General features: G+C 35.9%; 1 protein-coding gene across 1 annotated transcript in view; it reads right to left on the reverse strand.

Moving 5' to 3' along the window:
* The window catches only part of LOC145675875 (phosphotriesterase-related protein), a 38,933-nt gene extending 23,155 nt beyond the window's left edge, over positions 1–15,778 (reverse strand). Inside the window, exons 1-2 of the mRNA XM_081746661.1 lie at positions 15,625–15,778; positions 12,699–12,858 (exon numbers count right to left, since the gene is read on the reverse strand). Of these exons, the coding sequence (XP_081602787.1) occupies positions 12,699–12,858; positions 15,625–15,646 (182 nt within the window). The 5' untranslated portion in view covers positions 15,647–15,778. The remainder of the gene's footprint in view (positions 1–12,698; positions 12,859–15,624) is intronic.
* Positions 15,779–22,518: the final 6,740 nt, after the last annotated feature.

Here is a 22,518-nt window from a genome sequence, read left to right on the forward strand (position 1 = left end):
ACAAAATGTGTAATAACAGTAGTAGGAAAGAGCGCGGGACACAGATTCCTTTTCTTTTAAACAAAAAGGAATTGCGAGTCCTGGTGATTAAAGTGATTTTACTTTAATTAGCACAGAGAGATGTACATGATATTCTGTAAATGAGAAAGCAATAGCCAAGTGAGAAAGACGTGAAAGAATAAAAGCATTGCATTAATAAGAAACATGGATTTAAAACATTAAGCATAAACAAGAAACAAAATAAGTTCTGAACAGAGGACAAGAGAAAAGGAATTAGCAGAATCTGGATAAAGAAGATAAAGAGCTAATAAAACGTAACTGGATAAGAAAAATCTGCTCATTTGCCTTCCATAAATCACCCAGCAACTGATAAGTCAACAGTTTATGAAATATTGACTGAGTACAGTCAAATAAAGCAAAGCCTAAATTAGGAAAATATTGTTGTTGCTGTAGATCAGACCAACTTTTCAAAAGCAACAGAAATTAAATTGACACATCTCAATAAATTTGAGAGTATTTTCTTAATGATGGGACCTTTTCACATAGTTTGTAACCTACTTTCCATTATTGGTAATGTTGGATTTGAAGACTTAACAGTAGAATCAGAAACAATTGCAATTGGCTCCATTTGTCAAGTTTTAGACGGAAAGCAATACAACCGTGCTGTAAGACTCCACAAATGCGTCTACGAAGCCTTAATGAGGATAATTTGGAATGAGTTCGTGGATCGTGTAGAAGTCATAAATATTCAACTTCCTTTTATAGTTACGGAATTAAATGGGCTATTTTGTTCATTTGCCGAAAGCATATCTCAAAACAGTTTCGAAACTTTGTGGAGACGACAAAATCAAAGAAATGTTTTTTTTCTTTTCGAAGGCTATCTAAATTATTTGAGATATGAGAATGGGGCACTTTCATCTTTCTGGATGTTTGACAGATTTAGTGGAATTACCGTTGGGCTTGATTCGAGCTCGTAGGGAAGGTATTTTTTACATGGTGTTTTGCTGTAGATAAAATGAACTATGCCAGGTACTTGTCAATTCATTTGGCTGAACTATCCCAATTGGAAAATACAAATCCTTGTATTTTTGAGTTTTTCATGTCTGGAGAATTTTCTGACCAGCTTAAATCAAAGCACCCGTTTGCACGAATTCCGGTTGCTCAGGCTGTAGACGAGACAGTAAATAAAGTTACACAGACAGCAGGTGTGACAAAAGGATTCAGTTTAAAGCTTGGAGCAATCAGGAAATCGTGTTTAACCGCATAATATCAAGCTTCAGCACTTGGGAAGATGCGAAAATTTGTGGAAATCATTCCAGACAAGAAATATCAGCATACAGATCTTCTGAAGACTCATATTTCTAAAAGCAGAGAACAAGTCTCGGCCATAGTTGAGCTTCTGCAGAATGAATGGACCAACCCTTTCGACAAAAAATCCTGCAGCATTGTGCACATTTCAACAGGCTTAGAAGAGCCGATAGAAGTTCAAAATGATTTATTATTGGCAAGACAGAAAGGGGAAAAAGCTTACGAAAACTTCAAGCATGATCGTTTAGAAAATAATAAATGTTTCGTTGGCCCTATTAAATATTCAGGTGCAAACTTTCAAAAATAATCAGGAGCATGGACGTCTCTGGCGGGGGGACGGGGGGGACGCGTCCCCCCCAATATTTTGAGTGACATAATCTAAAATTCCGCTGAGATACTAGCAGTTAGATCATTTCCTTTGATGTCCCCCCCAAATTTTACATGCCAGAGACGCCAATGATCAGGAGATTAGGTGTAAAACAACCAACAAAGAAATAATTTTAAAGACAGATAGAAATATTTTCGGCAACATGATTTTGATAGCAGAAAATTGTAACCTAAACATGGAGGAAGTTTTCAGTCATCCTTTGGGCCCTTTGTCATAGAGTCTAGCGAATCTTGATGGCACTTTAAGAAAAACTATTAAAGCCGCACAAGCGAACATTCTTGAGGGCCTGGTTTCACCTACTGATCATCCACAAGGTAAATCTGCAACAGTTATTCACGCATTGGAACTTATTCATAAGTTACATGGAGAAAAATATACTTTTAATTAAATATCTCATTTTAATACTACTACATCTTTTAAAAGTTGGTCGTTTCAGTGACTAAATAGACGAAACCAAAGTTTTTACTCTTATAAAGAGAAATCAATAAAGTCCGCTGAAAGAACGTTGACAGGTGCTGATGAAAGGGTATCATTTCATGTTTTGAAGAATGTACATAAAGTGCAAAACTGGAAGCGACTCTTTAAGAAATAATGACAGCAAGAATAAGCTAACAAGATTCCTAGCAGAAAGTTGGCAGCAAAAGGAAATAAAAATGGATTTGAAAGGAAAAATTTTGTTCGTAACGGAAACAAGTGTTTAAAAGATACAGTAGAAGATATCAATGAAGTCCCAGAAGTGTCATCTTCTCAAGAAGAAGCTGACACGAGAATGATTTTATATATTAAACACACCTCACAAGAGTTTTCAAATGTCATATGGAAATCAAATGTCAATTCGTTAGTTATGATTCAGTTAGTGCTATGTGTAGTCAAGGAAAATTAGGGACAATTAAACTGTTATGAAATGATGAGGAATTTATAAATTTATTTTCTTCCTTTGGAAGAAACTGGAATATAAACAGTAACCTTTTCAGAAATAAAACACTCAACTGCTGAACAAGACTGTACTATTCATAAAAATAAATACTTTACATGTTACGTTTCGATCTTCTAACTAAGATCCAAATCAGACATACACTAAATCTGTGTACAATGCAAACATACTAATATAATTGCCAAAACAATCTACCAGCTCCCTCATTGGTCGAAAAAAATAGCCAATCAACGTCGCCCGTTGAAGACAGCCTCAGCGAATCTGAGGATCTTGGTTAGAAGATCAAAATGTAACATGTAAAGTGTTTATTTTTTATGAATAGTACAGTCTTGTTCAACAGTACAGTGTTTTATTTCTGTTCTTATTTGCAAGACGTGCAGCAAATGTTGTGTTGTCTGTTTGAACTTTTCAGCCAACTACAGAAGTTTGTTTGCTTCCTGTATTTAAGAAATGAACGTAATGATAAAGTAAATGAAGCACGCTACCAATTATTTCGAAGCAAACGAGATGTAATTGATTCTGTTCAAGTTTTCCCTGCGAAGATTGCCTCTATCAGCATGCTCTTATAGCAAATTACCATATCTGCAATTTGGAAACGATGCCTGGAGAACTTTATTGAAATTCCTGAGCCTGAAAACTATGGTTGGACAATTGACGAGAATGGACATTTATCTATTCAGTGGATGACCGGATTACGAGCTCCAGAAGCTGTCTTGAGTCTTTTGAGTTGCCTCGTTCTCGTTCCTGTAAGCTACCTAGCTGTTCTTGTTTGCTTAATTACATGAAATGCACAATTACCTGTAACCTCGCCGACTCTGACAACCTACCTCGAACTGATCCTGATGAGTATAAGTTAACGATGAGGTTTTCAGAAGGGGCGTTCCCACGAGGGGACAACCGGGTCCAGTCCCCCCTCCAAAAAAAACTTCCTAACTCAACATACATTTGCAGACTTTCTCAATAAAATTATAATTGTTTTAACATAGAACTGATTGATGTAGCATGAAAATTTGATTTTACACGTCATCTCTACTAAAAACGTTCTAGTTCTATCATTTTTCCTTAAAATAGGTGGAAGTATTTTACAATTATCTATCGTCTTTTCGGGTGTAGAATAATACCCGTTTAATACTACATAGGCGTAGTGGTTCTAGTATTGGATACCATCCAAGCTTAGACACTCCCCCAACGAAACATTTTGGAGTCCGTGCCTGGTTTTCAGACAGTGATGAGAAGAACTAAAATTCACAAGGAAAGTTTACATTTTAAGAGACTAAAATAATATGAAATGTAGCTCATGTTACGTGCTTTTTGCTGAAAAGAAATTTTATTTTAAAAATTAAATTTTTGAGTTTTCTGAACGCCTGCCGAACTTTGAACATTCAAATCTTGATATTTTCTGCTGTATTTTTGTATATATTATTCATAAATACATCAAACGAGAGACAAATTAATTTCTCTTCTCTTTCGCACAAAGGAATTTTCTATAAAATATTTTATTGTCATGATTAGTGTAAATTAAATGGAACTTAAGCGCTTCGACATTCAGTTTTTATTATTTTCCTCTCTTGTCGTCAAAGATACGGTAAAAATGATGAGAACAATATTTCTTGCAAATATAATGAGCTAACATTTAAAAAAAAACGTTAAGACTCGATAATTAAGAGACGAGGTAGTGTGTTTTATAAATCGACTCAGGCGCCATCTTTGATTCGACGCCATCTTGAAAAGCTATCGTTTCGAGACGGCCATCATAATTCTTCGTGGTCCTCAGGTACCAATACAATTGTGATTTGAAGGAAATCTGGTACCTCCAAATTATACTCAAATCTTGTTTGGCCCATAGACTAATATAATAACAAACGTAAATCGAAGCTCTTAATTCTTACTTGCTGTATTAGCTCTCGCTAATATCTAAGAGATGGTGCCCAACAACAGCTGTACTAACTCTTCCTTTACCTCAAACTGTAGATTCACATTCTGTATAGCCTTGATGCTGAAAAAAGGATGCTAACCCCACCCCTCAAAATAACCAATGTAGTTATATGTATGAATGCATGGTTGCGTTTATTCCCCTCATGAACTACAGAACAATTTGGAACTTTTATCAATATCTTTATTGGAATGTTGAGGCTACTTTTCATCATGTTTAGGTTTTAGAGATAGGACCATTAGTTTAGGAGAATATTGGGCATCTTTGAAAGAAGGGAGGCTAAGAAAGAAACACCCTTTCCATTAAAAACGACATAACATTCCAATATTGTGGATAAGTAAGTAAATCAATGTCTGGTCAGTAAGCTAAACACACACACACACACACACACACACACAAAAAGAACAAAATAATCTTGAATTATTTTCTTTATTCAGCTCTTCTCATTCGTCATATTGGAAATCATGTCCCGGCCGCATAAAACCTTCAGGGGGCTGCGTGTGCCCCTAGGGCCATAGTTTTCCTATCACTGGTTTAAGAATGGACCCATGAGTCTTCAAAAATCGGAAAATGGTTAAATTCCTTTTCACTAATCGTTTCGATTGTCTACTGCTTTCCATAAAATGTGCAGGGTCCATAATTTACAGGAATGACAAAAGTGATTTTCATAAGCCTCGACTTTGCGGGAAGCAAGAGGGAAGGAAGAGTTAGATACTCCAGCGATTTCTAACTCTTGACAACTAGTTCTCCGGACAGGAAATAACAATGCGATTCTAATATCTGCTATGGAAAAACGATAATATTTCAGTTGATTTCGAATATTCTACTCTTACAAAACTTAGAGTAGTGCAAATAATGCAAGTATATTACCTCATTTTTGACGAACATTTTAACACAGGTTTTTAGATCCTCTGAATTGCACAAATACCCTATAAACATATAATAAATCTTAGAAGATTTTTGTATCAGTTGTATTACATAAGCACATACAAGGTCACTTTCAGAAACACAGAGTAATTATTTGATAACTCTACTGTTATAGCAATTTAAAGGATCATGTGTATGTATTGTGCAAATAAGAAAGTTGCATACCAATTAGAATGGTTTATTTTCTTGTGTACAAATCAGTCTAAAACACATTTAATTTTGAATTTCTTCCGAATAGTCAATATCCTAATACTATTCAACCTTCATGTTTCTCCAGTAAATTACAGCTATATATAATGATAATATAACGGATAATTTGTAAAATTGAAAAAGAATATAATTTACTGAGATGTGATAATAGACAGATTTCCGGACTGGCAACAGAAAAGGTTTTTGACCGAAGCTATACGTAAAGTACAGGTTCCATCGAGAAAATAGTATTTAAGATCCCACGGTTTTGCTAAAGGTGGTGGTTTTTCTTAATTTAATTTCCCACGATGATGAGATGGATGATAAAGTTGAGATGAAGTAAGTGAGATGAAAGGGGAGAAACCCGAGAAAACCCACGTACACGGTGTTCGTCCACACACAAAGTTTACTTAGTGAGGGCTGCAATGGAACCAGGAACCCTATGCACGATAAAGGAAAGTAAAGGATTAAAAAATAATTTGTAGGATGAGAGTGTGGAAGGGAACGGGTCGGGTAGAAGGTCCACCACCAATTCGCATAGCTTATGATCGAACCACGGACCTTCGCATAAGAACTGAGTGCTGTACCATTAAGATATGGTGCTATTTCCCTTACAAAACAAGAATACCATCTCTCTTGTCTCAGAAAGGTGTCATGAGTAAAAATGACATCTCGTCTCAAAGAACGTATATTATGTTTCTGATGGAAGAGCTAAGTTTCGTCACAAAAATTCTGTTTACCGTCCTTTGTTGTCAACCATAAGAGCAAGTGAACACGAATGGTAAGGCACAATTGAGAATGTAGTTGAAACAAATGCAAAGATGTTTTATACATAATGTTAAGAATTGGAAGAAGAAATAACATATTTGTAAAAATGATCAACATCGGCTTCTAGACATTCAAATTTTACCCGACAGCTCCCCATACTATGAAAAAATGTACACTCATGTCCAAAATTATTGTCGCATCTCTATAAATATGTTGTTGTAGGAATATAATTTGATAACGAATTCACCCGGTATTTCTCATAATGTTAATACGTGTATAATCGGCAAAGACATGTATGTGGCAAATTTCATGTCAAAAGAGCAGTAAATAAGAACAATGAAACGAAAATAAAACTTTCTTGTCTATTTAGCAACATTTTGTTTTACTCATTCTAATTTTCGTATTTATAATTCTTTTCCTATGAAATTTACCACAAATATACACTTCCCGATTATACACATAGTATCAGTGTTAAAAGTACCCTGCAGTATCATTATTAAATTATATTCTTACAAGAAGACAGTTATAGGTATGCGACAATCATTTTGGACATGAGTGTACCTATATTGGAGACATAATTTAAAGACGTACAGGATTTTACGGAAGTTGTTCATTTAATCTTTATTTTTTTTTAAAAAAAAAAAAAAAAAGGTAAATAGGCTAGTTATAGAAATTTAGAATTAAAACTATTTCTTATTTGTTAAACAGTTTATTTGTAATACGTGTGCATTTAATCTATTTTTAAATACAATATTGCATTATTCACTTATGGAATAGTCTAGTGTTCCACCTTTCTTGCGAAATAGACAATTATTATTAAAATATTTGTTGGAGATAATAACAATGTGAATTTAATGGAGTGGCCTTTTATATTGAATTTTGAAGAAGTTATAGCAATGTTTTGTGCATATTTGGCAAGAAACGCTATAAGAGTAAGTTCCAATATTTTGATTAGTTATGTATCTTGCTTGTTTACTTATTGTTAGTTTGTTATAGATAACCTATGAGAGAAGAGTCAATTACAAGATGATATGAAAGGTCGTGTTTTTGTTATTTTTTAAAGTATGTTTTACAAGATTATTTTAATATTTTCTTATCTTTTTCCAGCATAAATTTTTGTTCAAAACACCATAAACATTATCAAAATAAATCTAATATAAATAAAATAAAGAGTTTGTTTGTTTGTGGGGTGGGTGTCTGTCTGTGTGCGGCCTGGGGACCAGACGAGTGGACCGAGAGTTATCAAATTTGGGTCACGGGTACCATGGTTTAAGCCCCAGACCAAGGCGAATAGTTTTTTTTTTTCAAAATTCGAATCAGGGGGCCTCAGGGGGCGTTTACCTGGATATATAAAGTAGTAGAACATGACCGATATTAGTGTTGAATTCATAATTTCCGCGGTCGCTGAGATCAATGGTGAAACTCTGATCGCATTAACTTCCAAATTCACCCTATTTCGTCGCGGGCCGGAGTCACCGGGAGAGGAGGGGGAGGTCCGAGACATGTAAAAGTAATCCAAAATGACCGATATTAGTGTCAAATTCATAGTTTTTGTGGTCGCTGGGATCAATGGTGACACTTCCAATAGCGAAGACTTGCAAATTCAGCTACAATTGTATGCGAGCCGGGGGTCAGCAGAGGGGGGTGATACCGAGACATGTACAAAATGACCGATATTAGTGTCAAATCCATAGTTTTCGTGGTCGCTGAAATGAATAGCGATACTCCCACAGGCGTTGATTTCCAAATAAAGCCCCCATGCGAAGAATGAGTATATTCAGCTAGTATAAAATAACTGAGTTTTGTTTCATAAAGTGAAGGTAAATCTATAGTAGACTTCCAAACTATGTAAAGTCAATACTAAAATACTAAGTAGTAAACATATAATTTCCGATTGCAATAGAGGAATAAGACCAGATGAGAAACGTGTTCTACGGACACGTAATATATATATATATATATATATATATATATATATATATATATATATATATATATATATATATATATATATATATGTATGTATATGTATATAAATCTTCCTATTTCTAACAATTACTACCATATAAAAATCAATATTAAAACTAAAAGTTGTGGTTTTGGTTACTACTACTTATGGTTTCGGTAAAAAAAAAAAAAAATAATAATAATAATAATAATAATAACAGGCGAAATCTTTCCTTGGGATGGTGAATCTGTACCAGAAAGCTGTTTATCGCTGTCTCTGACTATTTTTCAATTTATGGACTTCAATTTTGAAACCGGAACTGGTAATAACTTCTGTAACTTCGGGTTACAATACAGGAATGAATGAGCAGGAGGAACATTTGTAGTACTGAATCCATAAAATAATGCCTTGGCGTACCCATTATCGTCTTATTTTACCATGGTAATCAGCGTTCAAACCGCTTCCGTTACCATTTCTGGTTTGAATAGGGATCATAAACGCCGATATTAGGCTTATTCTTGAGACGCTGAATAAGGAAAACAAAAACATCTCGCTACCATTCACTGTTTATGTTCTTTGGAGATCAATACAGGAAACGGAAGTGGTAGCAAATTTCTACCATTTTAGGTTCTAGTAGGGAGGAAAGAGTGTCAATCTAACTTATTTTTGGGATGCTAAAGCGATCCCAAGAAACCACTTTTAGCTTCTACGTTATCGCTTTTTCTCTATCGTGAACAACGTTGGAAAAGAAAATGGAATAGAACCTTAAGGAAAGAGATGATATATATATATATATATATATATATTTTTTTTTTTTTTTTTTTTTTGAGACGGTGATTTGATTCAAAAAGTAGCTAATCTTCTCGTACCGTTTATGCTCTGATACTTAGGCTACCAACAGACACACAGACGTAGCATACAAATAAATAAATTTGAAAATTTCAAAATAAGAACAATGAAGACCTAAAATATATAACAATATATATTCATATTGATTATAATTTACAAACAAAATATTTCTGGTGCCATGGGGTCCTTGGTTCGATCTCAGCTTGCATAAATGAGCTTGTATACAGTGAGGTTTGTGGTGGACAAACACCCTGTGCATGGGTTTTCTCGAGGTTCTCCCGTATCCTTCCACTTTCTTCATTCCACTGTTTCATTCATTTGTCATCATGACAGTCTCCTTTAGCCCCGGCATAAGCGTGGGACGTAAAACTTAAAAGATTTCATTTCATTTTTTTAAAATGTGGATGTTAATATTTAAAAAAAAAGAAAAAAAACTACAACACCAAATAAATGCGTTGGCTGTGAAAATATTATTCTTCCTCTTATTTATACAAGTTCTAAATTACGACCTGGCAACGAGTGGTCCTCACAGCTAGTAATAAAATATTGTCTGTATAGCCTATCTATCTATCTGTCATCAGCTTTTGCCATAGAAAGGAGACACGCAGAGACAAAGAATACAGATAGAGGTGAGGTGAGGTGATTTTAATTTAGCGTCCCGTTCAGCAGCGAGGCTATATGAGACGTGGACCTACTGATTAACGTGGAATCCGAACCACATGAGCTCCCGCCGGGAATCGAACCCAGGTCTCCCACGCCAAAGGCGCGTACGCTAACCGCTTAGCCAAGAGGGAGCTCTGAATATTGATAGATTTGGCATATAGATGTGTAGACCTCTATCAGATATAATCACCTACGAAGCTCTGTTTTCGAATTTCGGCACGAAAGGGGGGAAAATTGCAGGCGTTCGAAACCTAGCTTTGTAAGATGATAAATATCGGAACACCAAATGCTAGTATCAAATTCAGAGTAGTTTTCGGGCTCGCTAAAATGAATAGTAACACTTCCGACGCAGTTGAAGTCTAACTTTACCCTCATTGTCGTGGGAAGCCGGAGGCGTGGAAAATAACACGATCAAAATTACCTATATCGATGTCAAATTTGTAGTTTTTCGAGAACACTGAGATAGACAGTAACACTCTTGACAGCGTGCAAGTTCAACTTAGCTACAATCATCATGAGGGAAGGGGACCGTGAAAAATATCATGTACAAACTAACCGACGTTAGTCTCAAATTAATAGTTCTCGGGGTCGCTGAGTAGAATAGTAATACTTTTGATACCGTTCAAGACCAACTGTATCTCTCATTATCATTAGGGGGTTGGGGGAATGAGAAATAATATGTACAAAATGATCAGTAAAAGTATCGAACCCATAGTTTTCGGCAATGCTAAATTGATTGGTGACTCCCGATGCATTTGAGGCCAAGATATGAATTATGAACAAAATTACTGGGGTCATTTTAGAAAGAAACAAAAATCCAGAAAGCATCAACCTCCAAGAGTAAAATACTACTGGCTTTTCCTTGGAAAATGCTTGTTATAGGACTGTTAATGAAACTTCTTTTTTTTTTCATGTGTATGAACAAGAAAAAAAAATCATTAGACATTCAAAAATCCGTTTATTGGCATGTAAGGTCATGAAACGTGTAAATCTATTGAAATCTCGAATTTGATTTTTTGTTTCTTACTTTCTTCACGATCAATTTAGAGTACAACTTAAAAAAAAACGAGGTGGATAATCCGACCGAGCTCATCTCAAAGACTCTGTAACCGCAGGAAAGTGAAATTGAAAAACAAAATGGAGATTTTCCCTTTTGAAATCCTGAATTCAGCATGTATATATTCGAATAATATAAAAAATAAGAAAGTATTGATCACAATTTTAATATCAATCATCATTCATTTTCCTACCTTCGAATTCAAGCCTAGATTAAGGGTTCAGAACTGGATATTGTCTTATTATTAAACACAGCAACGCTTTGGAAGTAAGTGCGCGGCTATTCGATGCGTTCGCAACGTGCTTTTTTTTTGGCTCATCCGTACACTTGGAATACGCTAACCATGTGATTTAAATGTGGATGGCTAATTACAATGAGCTGTAAACGCGAAAGCATTAAATGGCGCAAAATACGTCGGCTCGAACGTATTTGGTGCCTTTCGGAACAATAGACCTCCTGTTGCTTCGGAATCAATAAAAGATATCTAAAGGAAGGAGTAACAGGAAAGACGTGTCACCAGGCGATGGGATTTTAGCAAGAAACGGCTGGTTGGAAGATGCCTTGTGCAAAGTATTGGAACTCTGCTACTATAAAGCATGTGCGTGTATAACAAAAATAAAATCAGAAAAAATACAAGGAAATTACTAAAAATTAGCTAATCACAATAATCTAGGTAACACATTAGAGTTATTTCTCGTGATTTGCATGAATGAGAATAAGGGTATGGCAGTAACGCCTGGAAACCCTGACTGGCTCATAGTATGATTTATAACTCTGGCGAAAGTAAACTTACTGAATAGCCACCTAGATCGCGTTCGCTGCGGGGGATAACGCATCGGAAACGCATTCCCGTTAGCCATAGCCTAAGTCATACGTACCAACAAGGAAGTAAGGGAGATACACATTGATGTCACTACTCAACAGCTTGAGTTGAAGTAAATATTATAAACCTAACTATTACTTATTTTGTAAAAATTATTATTATTATTTATTATAGGGGCTTGTGTATAGCCCGCTCCCCCCAGTTCTTTGTCACCGGAACTGGAAGAGTTACTACTACTACTAGTGCTACTGCTACTACTACTACTACTACCACTACTACTACTACTACTACTACTACTTATATCGAGAACAGAACCCAACCAACCCCTGCGGGGCTTCTAACCCGTTCATACTACTACTACTACTATTGCTACTAACTACCACTACAACTACTACTATTGCTACTAACTACTACTACTACTACCGCTACTACTACTACTACTATTACTACTACTACTACTACTTATACTAAAGCTTCCTTACCACAATATTTACATCTTAAATCTTTATAACATGCGATTCCGATTCATTATGAACTAGTATTAATCGTTAGAATCACTATGATTCGTTAAAAATCACTGGGGGGAGCGGGCTATACTCAATCCATTATAGGATCTAAGTTAGCTAAAACTTGCACTCTACAACGCTGTAGACAATAATGTTGCAAGTTGCATTACCGGTACCTCCAAAGTCACCAGTACAAACATCATAATCGTTAAAACAGATTTTAGACTTTAATTTTTGAGGCTGTTCAACCAAGACTTTTACAAATTTCATTAATTAGGTTATTTTTACTTCTACTTGACTCAAAGTCACAGTTTTAATAGGTAGTAATCTTTCTGATAAGCAGTATTCAACAAGTTCAGCATAAGAACCAAAAATGTACTAATTAAGTTCAGACTATACACTTACGGATACTGACGAATAAATCCTATATTTTCCAAAGTAGGCGTTTCCTCGAAACGTTGTGCAATTATTTCTGGCGGTTTCACATAGAAATTATGGAAGTCAAGCGTTATATGCTCATGCGTTAAAGTTCTTCCAAGTTTTTCCCCTGGAATCTCTCCAAGTACTGGAACAAAAGAAATTAATTACACATATATAGACTTATAGGATAATAATATATATAAAAGTCTATCCGGTCACCAAGTCTACCGTATGAAAAAACATTCATTTACATAATAATAATAATAATAATAATAATAATAATAATAATAATAATAATAATAATAATAATAATAATACATGTACATTAAAATTCTTCAAAATATTGCCCTCCTGTGTGAATATGTCTTTGCCACAGGGATTTCCAATCTGCAAAGTCCTGTTCAAGAAGTGCTTTAAAGCAATTTTACAATCTGTTTTCACGTTGCCAATTGTTCTGTAACGATGTCCTTTCAGGGGAGATTTCAAATGGGGAGACACTCATCCCCAAATGCTTCTTCAACCATTGGAAAAATTTCCGCTAAAGAGTTACACCGAGGTTCACACAAAATTTGATCGTGTATCTTTATTCAAGTGAGCGCTACATCGCTACTTGCACAAGAAACGAAACAAAAGTTTACGAGATCGCCAGTCTTTCACTCCCGAGAGCTCGAAGACAACTGAGCAAGGACTCTCTCAGTAGTTTACTTACACGACACCACCATCGATCCCGCCAGCTAGAGCGCGTTGCAACGTTCAATCGCTTCACAATAAAATGTAACATTACTTTCCGGATAGATCTTGTAAATATTAGATTTGGTACCATTCTAAGTGAAAAGATCCAGAGAACTTAATTCATATATTCTCCTGTCAGTCCTTCAAAAACCACTAGTTACACTTTACTACTACTATTTGCACTTGTGAAATATTTTCTGTATAGACCTTTGGCTTTCAAGTTATAGGCCATCCAATCTGGGATTTGGTCCCCGTGTTTTATTTAGGCCATCAAAGTTGTGGTTTGGAACTTTGGCTCCCGAGTTATAGGCCATCGAAGCTCGGGTTTGGAAGATGTCGAATTGTCTCAAGTAACTGCATTGGTTGCTATCCAGAAGAATAATCAGGGGGCATATCTATAATGAAGAAACCTGTTAAAATTTCAGTAAACCCACTTGGTACCAGTAACGAGGCTGACCCAACTCAAGCCCCCTCCCCTTTACCATTCCGATACCGAAAATGATTCTGCTTACGTGTAGTATATTACATTTCTGATTCCGATCTTCCAACTTCTTAAAGAAATAATCTATCAGAGAAAACAAGCAGTGCACAATCATGTTCAAAACATTTATTTTCCAGCAGCTCTATATTTAACACTACATAAATTTTCAGAAAACTAGTAGTACGTAGGCCTATGCATAATTCTTCATTTTTTGTGGTCCACTCTCTAGCAAATGCTTGAAAATCTACCATCTACGAAGGCGAATAAAAAACATTAAAAAATACATAATTTCTGCTTAACCGAATATTAACGCTCAACTTTGGTGTACTAGTTCCTTATTAACGGCGGGTGCACTAAAATTTTCAGGTGTTGAAAAAATATTATGGGGCAATTGCAAAGAAACATGAATTAAAAAGTATCGTCTCCGGTTCAGAATACCAGATAGCTATAATAAAGCCTGGGTGACAATGCGCTAACAACGCAGCATCTAACAGGACACCATAATAATATAAATCCAATTTAAGACATAGACCTACATGTTCTTTCTGGGTGCCAGACCCTATTTCAATTCTCTATGGCGACCAGTGGCGGATCTAGCGGAGGGACGAGGGGCCTAGGTCCCCCAGTTTTCTGAAGAGCAAAATATAATTGAAGCTATTATTTAAATATTTTTAAAAGTTTATAGTAAACTCATGATATACCTATCATAATCTGGGCTCTGACTGTCCCCCCCCCCCAGGTTTTACCTTCTGGATCTGCCACTGATGGTGACTTGGCAGTGGGCTCTTTTGAGCCATATACATATATGTATGTGTGGAAGAGAGATTCTTTTAATAAGTTTCTGGCTACGCCACTGGCGGGTATTTATAATAAAACTTTACTAAAATCACTGAGAAACGGTGTTTCTCCAAGATTGTGGAAAGCATTACTCGTCTCTGGTCATTCCCGACGGAATTTAAGCAACTCTTCAATTGTCTTCTAACGCCAATAATTGCGTGCTATCACTAGAAACCGAATCCGGTCCATACGCAACAAGCACATATGCATGAAATACTCGGTTAAATGGAGAATTAGGATTCCTTTGGCAACACTGTAGGCTATTATTTACTTGTTACTTCGACAGATGTGATGAAGGTGAATGTGATGTGCGTTGTGTGGTAGCTTCGCATTCATTCATAGTAACTGAGCTCTTCTCCGTGTGTGTTCGTATGCACTCCGCCTCAAAACATACTCTCTCTCTCTCTCTCTCTCTCTATATATATATATATATATATATATATATATATATATATATATATATATATATATACAAGGACGCCCATGTTGTGGTTTCCAAGGAGGACAAGTATAAGGCGTGTTTCAAATATAGTTTCAAATTTTGCTGTAACTAATATAAAAATTCTATTGGGTTTTCGATATTTCCAAGTACAATTTCCTCTTAGGGGGCAAGCGCCCCACCTTTCCCCTCTGATGGGTGCCCTTGTATATACGTATATATAGTAACAAGCGTGAATTCCCATATGTTCTGAGTTCGCTTGAACACAAATCGTGTTGATTTGATTACTTTCGTAACTGTAAAACATTGACGATAACAAGAGACAGACAAAAACAAGAGAGAAGTTATTTTGTAATTCTTATTTAGGCCTAGTTAACCAATTATTTATCATTCTGGTTTCAGTCTGCTTAGAATTAACTTACCGGTTTGCGCTCTTGGTCCCATTGTTCAGTCCTGTGAGTCTCTCACTCTCTCGAAAAACAACTTGTTACTTGCTTTTTATTTGAGTTCCCCCCAGTCGTTCTTGGATGTTTCTAGCGTTGTCAAGGTCGAGACAAGCAGACGGCTACTGTTTTGTCTCCTCTCCTCATCCCGCTGTGAAGTGATAAAGATGACAAGTGGTAAATCAATATTTCCAACCGCTGATATCAAGATCTTCATATTTGCTCTAAATGAACTATTCAAACAAGTACTCAAAAAAAATGAGTTTGTTTTCCCTTTATTTCTGTACTTTTGTTTCCTAGTGGAAAAATTCATTTTTAACAATTGTATATCACTGTAAGATAAGTGAATAAGAGTTTGTGTTACCTCCTCACACAATAACTACTGAACAAATTTGATTTCATTTCATTTAAATTCATTTGATTTTCAGTTTGAAGTTCCTTTCAACAGCTATGCTATGTGAGACTTATATCCGAACCACATGAGCTCCGGCCGGGAATCAAACTCGGGTCACCCACGCCAAATGCACCAAATTGAAGCTTCGGTCATTCATGAAATAGGTACTGTCCTTCACATCCTCAGTTTTGAGTAGGGTTGCCAACTGGCCGGATATATTGCTGTTATTTTGATTAAAGCCGAACCCTTTATGACCGTTTTTTTTTTTTAAATTTGTATCTATAAATAGTTCGAAGCAATTTCATCTAGTTCAAAATATAGATTTAAAAAGTTACTTTCATTATCTAAGTCCAAAACTGTTACCTTTCACCATCTATTAGCGATTAATATACACCTTTGTTCATCTGTTTAGAAACTTTAAAAAGACGGGACTGTATTAGAGAAAATTTGAAATTTAGTAGTAAGGAATTTTATACATTTATTGAGAATGAAAATGGACTCCCCAAGGCAATTTCCTGTAGTTGAAATACAAGTTTAAAGAATAAATTTAATTTTCCAAATCCAAAATTGTCACGTACAGTAAATATACTTTTGTTCATCTGTTTCGATAATTTTAAAGAAGTGGCAGTTACTGCTAAATACAATAAAATGATCAAATGCCAATTTCAGTTTCTCATTTATAGCACAATGTATCTGAAGTTTACTATGCTTATTAGGTGCTAGTGTTCGTTTGTTCACGATAGTAAATTTCCTTCCCATATATGGGTCCGAACAGAGATGCTTCACACTTACACTTATAGCATTGGGTATTTTGAGAGGGCGCCGGTTTTTTTCATTTTCCAGAGTTGGCAACCCTAGTTTTGAGTGAGGAGGACAAAATAAAATCTGAAACTCATATCTTTAAAATAAAAAAAGTCACTATTGTGAAATGAAACTAATAAGTTGTAGAAAATAAAAACGACAATAAAGTTATAATCTATGGAAATTTATTGTAGGATTCCCATTCTTCGCACGACATGAAATGGCAAATACTCGAATCTCTTTCCCCCTCAGAATATTTATTTCAGTGAACGTGTAATAGTAAAAATACAGAAGATACTCTACCTTTGGGATAAAAATTGAAATATCCTTGTTTCGATCCCAGATCGCGACAACTGGAATTTGTAGTGGATAAACACCGTGTACGGGGGTTTCTAGGGATTCTTCCGTTTACTCCCACTTTCTTCATTCCACCAGTGCATTCATTTCTCGTCATCACCGTCTCTTTTAGCCTATCCTGCATAATCGTGGGACGTAAAACTGAAAGATTTCATTTCATTTCATTTCGAAATGCCCTACGCACACAGAATACTTCTTTCATCAAATTAGTAATATTTAAAAACTCAACTTGAAGTGAGCAGTAACTACCTTCCGAAAGTTGTTTCAAACAGGTCTGATGCTCGAAAATTATGAATTCGATACAAATCTGTCATTTTTGGTAATTTTTTAGCTCCCTTTGCCTTCTGCCGATGGGGCTGAACTTGGACTTAAATGGCATTGGAAGAGTCACTATTCATTTCAGTGAGTCCCAAAACTATGGATTGCTCACTAATACAGCGGTTTTACATTATTTTTTATATATCACCTTTTCCAACTCGCTCTTTGGGGTGTCTTACTGCCGCAGTACTTCTTTTCTTCAGATTGAAAACAATATGTCTATCAATCTTGTTTCAAATTGCTTCCGACTTTTTGGAGTTACACTGGAATAGACATACGCATAATCCAAATCTTATATAGGTGTACGAGCAACGATATCAGTGCTATCTCTGTGAATTTCCAGTCCAAGTGACTTGCCCGTTCATGCCTAATCTTAGGATTAAATATCATCGCGGCTGTAACCTAATAACTTAGCGAATCCGGAAACTATGGATTCGGCACTAATCTCGATCATTTCATATATATTTTATTTTTCCCGCTTCTCATCTCAAATGCTGATGCGGTCTAAACTCGGACTTCAACACTATCGGCAATGTAACTAATAATTAATTCATCGAGACCGAGAACTTTCAGGATTTAGGATTTAGATTTCTCTGCTTTCGGCATCAATGGCCATGTTAGCCCGTCAGGTACGTATGACGGGTGACGTCACTTGGGGAGCACACCATCCGAGGAAACGGAAGGAAGAAAGGATTGGAGAAGCAAGGAAGCTGCCCCTGGGTACCATCCCGGTGAATGAGAAAAACCCAGGAAAACCTAATTAAGGATGCCTGGCCTGAGAAAGCTTTTAACACTTTTTCGATAGAGTGGCCCCACCGGGAATCGAACCTGGTACCGCTCGGACACCGAGAACTATGGATTTAACATTAATAATGGTCATCTTCTTTAACGTTACATCAAAACATATGGAAAAATAAGCATATACAAGACTATGAATGTAGTTCACTTAATTTAATAACCATAGAATTTTCTGCTTTAATAATTTTGGATATTTATCACAATTAACGAAATCGCATATTTAGAACACAACACTAAAATAACATAAATTCGCATAATTCCTCAGATTTTTCCCAATTATATGTGCTCCGATTTGTAACAAACTTGATCATTAGTAGTTAGTTAAATAACTACCTGACTAATTTTGGTAAACGAAGAATTGGAAAAATTGAATAATTATTATTAATGTACGAAATTTGTAACAAAAGATGATAATATTATAAAAAAGATTAACACTATAGGAAAAATTAAAAATAAGATTCCTACATCCTCGCCAGACACGCCCGGGTATATCACTTTCGGCAACAATCGAAATGAAAGCCATTTATTTATTTTATTGTCTTATGTGGACAGAGAGATACTTAGAAAATTGGTTCTGTAGGTCCGTACCTCCTTGAAATCCACACTTTTCTCTAAATTTAGTCTAATTTTCGGGGTGATTTTACAAATTTCAATATAATTTATCGCTATGTTGAATTTAGAACCCCCCAAAGCTTTAGACTCTCCCGAAATAAATTCTTGCATATGTGCGTGTGCGTGGACATGGAAAGATAAACATTTTCTGTATACAACAAAAAAACATGGTAATGAAAAGCAAAATAGAGGATAAGTAAATACAGTTCACCAACAATTTAAACTACTAAATTTGTCATTCTATAGATGACCAAAAAATTGTCTGTTTTTGAGTGTGTACACGTGAAGCTTTCTATTAATTGCTGAGTCTGTAATGCTATCAAGGAGCTGCAACTTGATTACGCGACCCTACGGAGTAAACCTATATTTGTATGACAAAATTCTAATCTACGAACAGTGGCGGATGTAGGCCAGGGCCGTGGAGGTTTAGGCCCCCTCAGTTTTTTCAGTGACAAAGTAGTTTAAGCTAGTATTTATATATTTTTGGAAGTTTATATATGACTATCATAGTCTGGGTACTGGCTGCCCCCCCCCAGTTTTTATCTTCTAGATCCGCCACTGCCTACGAAGGTAAATTTATATTTCTAATTTTATAAGTGTTAATAATAAGTGTTAATTTCTTAACTCATATTACCTAGGTATAATCAAATTATGCTGGATCAAGTTTAAAGTTATAAAACAAAATCTACCTTCTCTAGTCATTCCCATGACAAACAAAAGTACGTAGTGTGTGGCCCCGCATAGCGTAGTCGCTAACGTTCTCACCTTCGGTGCGAGCGGTCCCGGGTTCGATTCCAGGTGGGGCACTCGGTTGAAAAAGTGTAAAACGCTTTTTCAGGCCAGCCACCCTGAATGAGGTTTTTCTGGGTTTTCCTCATTCATACCAGGCAAATAGGTCCCAGGCCGCTACCTTCCTTTCCCAATCTTTTCTTTCTTCCCTTTCCCCGGATAGTGTACTCGCCGAGGGCCATCATGGGAGGGCTAAATGACCTTAGATGCCGAAAGCCCAGACATCTAAATCCTAAAATTACGTAGTAAATGAATCTTTCTGAACCAATGAAATGAAATAACTATAAAGATGTGCAGTTTATAAACTTTTTACTCCAGAGCTTGATACAACAGGGAGAAAATGAAGTATTGTGAAAATCCTGTTTTCGTTAGCTATCTAACTTCCAGAAATTAAGCTGAGGTCTTACATTTCGAAAGCCCATTGATAAACTTTATTTTCACATGCAATATAAGGACTAAATACACATGATATTTTTGTCGTCAATTCCATAGCCATTCTACTTCAATATGGTGTCTAGCCCAAAGTGTATTGGTAAGTATTATTGAGAACCAAAGAGAATCTTTAAGAATACCCCAAGTTTATCACTAATATACGAGATCAAAAGAGATTCCTTCATTCACAGTGGAAAAATTGTATGTACTGCTTTTCATAGAATAAAATGGGTAAAAGATATCCAGAAGCGTGTTCTTGCAGTCGATTCAGCGTCCCAAAAATACGTTCCATCTTCTCCGTTATCCTCATATTGATACGGAAAGTGGTAAACTCAACCATTTCCTGTTTTAACGTTTATCGCAATAGTACAAAAAAAGGCGCTAGAATAGAAAAAGTGGTTTATTACAATTGGTTTAGTAACGTGTCTGCTTACTACTACGTTAGATTACACACTAACGTGTCTGCTTACTACTACGTTAGATTACACACTAGGGGCTCGATTAATCTAAATATTTTACTGACAACATACCCATATTGATTGGTTAGGACAATAAAATGAGGATATGTTAGTAAGTATTTTAATAAAAAGATATGAAGAAATCTCGAGTAAAAGAATATAAAAAAGCATTGAAGAAGATATAGTCTTCCGAGGTCATTCGAACGGTGTCGAGAATTTTGCGCCTGGGAAATTTGCGCCCTACCTCAAGAACAGGGAGAATTGCGACTGCGATGTACTGTACCTCCACCGGGAAGTTTGAGCCCTGAGAAATAAAAGAACCTATTCGAGCTTACGCATTTGCTCGGAGGGGCTGACGTTACAGCATAAACAATCCTCCCCCCACAACCATGCCATTTGTGATTTATTTTCATTGTGACTATATAAGGGGAGAATAAACTTCAATATAAGCCAAAAGAACACAACGGATCAACGCTATCATTGCTTCTTCCAGAGATGATTTTGGGGGAACATTGGCCTCTCCAGAGCTCTCAGAGTGCCCCCTTGGAGGAGACCAAAATAATACGTCTATAATATAATAATAAATAGAATAGTACCAGCAGTGACCTCCCTCCGGAATACTAAGTGTGCCCCCCGGAACATTTTTTTTTCTGAAAGAACGACTGAACGCAATTGTGTGTTTGAAGTGTAATTCCAGCAAGTAAACACATTATACATAGTTTTCTTGATAATATTACTGAACTGATTTTACATTCACTTTACATTTTCTTTTCTATATTTTGTGTCCTGAAAAGCCAAACAACTCGCAACAGAGATAGTGAACAGAGATATCTGGGTAGAGCCAAACAGCCTTTTGTAGATTAAATTATATTCTTTGATTATATTAATAAATAATTATATATCAGTCATTTATACTTTTATTGTAAATTTTGTAGTATAATGAATAATTGTATTTGTATGGATTGCCCTTTAGTGAACTCAAATTGTATTTTTTTCATTTGTTCGGAATATTATAACGGATGGAGTAACTCACTGAGACGATGAGAGGCAAGCCTAGTTCAAGTGTGAGTGAAAGTTACTTTCCACAATACAAAAATTAGTTGAATTGTAGGGCGCAAACATCCCAGTGCAAATATATAGCTGACGCATTTTTTCCTCTTTTTGGGGTAGGGCGCAAACATCCCAGTGCAAATATATTGCGGGCTCATTTTTCCCTATTTTTGTGGTAGGGTGCAAATTTCCCGGGCGCAAAATTCTCGCATTCAATGCCGTGAAGTTGACAAGCCACTTATGTCAGACCCCAATTTCGACTTTAAACGTCGCTAGTGCTACGTCAGTGTTCGATAGTGACGCAAATCGTTAGTACTCCACAGATAACATGTGCTTTTTAAATAATGGATATAGGTCTTCTAACTGCATGCCAACACGCCCACTTCTAAGAATCATCTCAAAAATGAGGTTAACCGTTAGAGCAAGTAAGTGCTCATTAGTGCCATTAATATTAACGTTAATGCCTCCATCGTACGGCCCTTATAGTAATAATATGACTTTAACAACTTTATACATCAGGCTCACCTTATTAAAATTAGCCAAACGAACATGATAACACCACGCTCTTTGCTAGAGTCTCAATGCGTCCCTATATTCTCGCGAACATAATGCGCAATGTGGATGTCCCCTGACGTGCCCGAGTCAGTTACTTTTTTTTTCTTTTGCAACTATTGTTTATCTGTTATTTATTGCTAGCCTGCAGAGTAGTCCTTGCATTAATATGCCATTGTCCTTGATAATCATTGCGTATTTACAAGCAGTTTGTTATTACTTATAGAAGATATCAAAAAAGAACAGATAAAATCTACTACTTAACGATTCATATTTTTCTTTTACAGTACATAAACGATTAATAATAATAAT

Source organism: Thermobia domestica, chromosome 18 (genome assembly GCF_964235325.1).
Source record: "Thermobia domestica chromosome 18, izTheDome1.hap1.1, whole genome shotgun sequence".
NCBI lineage: Eukaryota > Metazoa > Arthropoda > Insecta > Zygentoma > Lepismatidae > Thermobia > Thermobia domestica.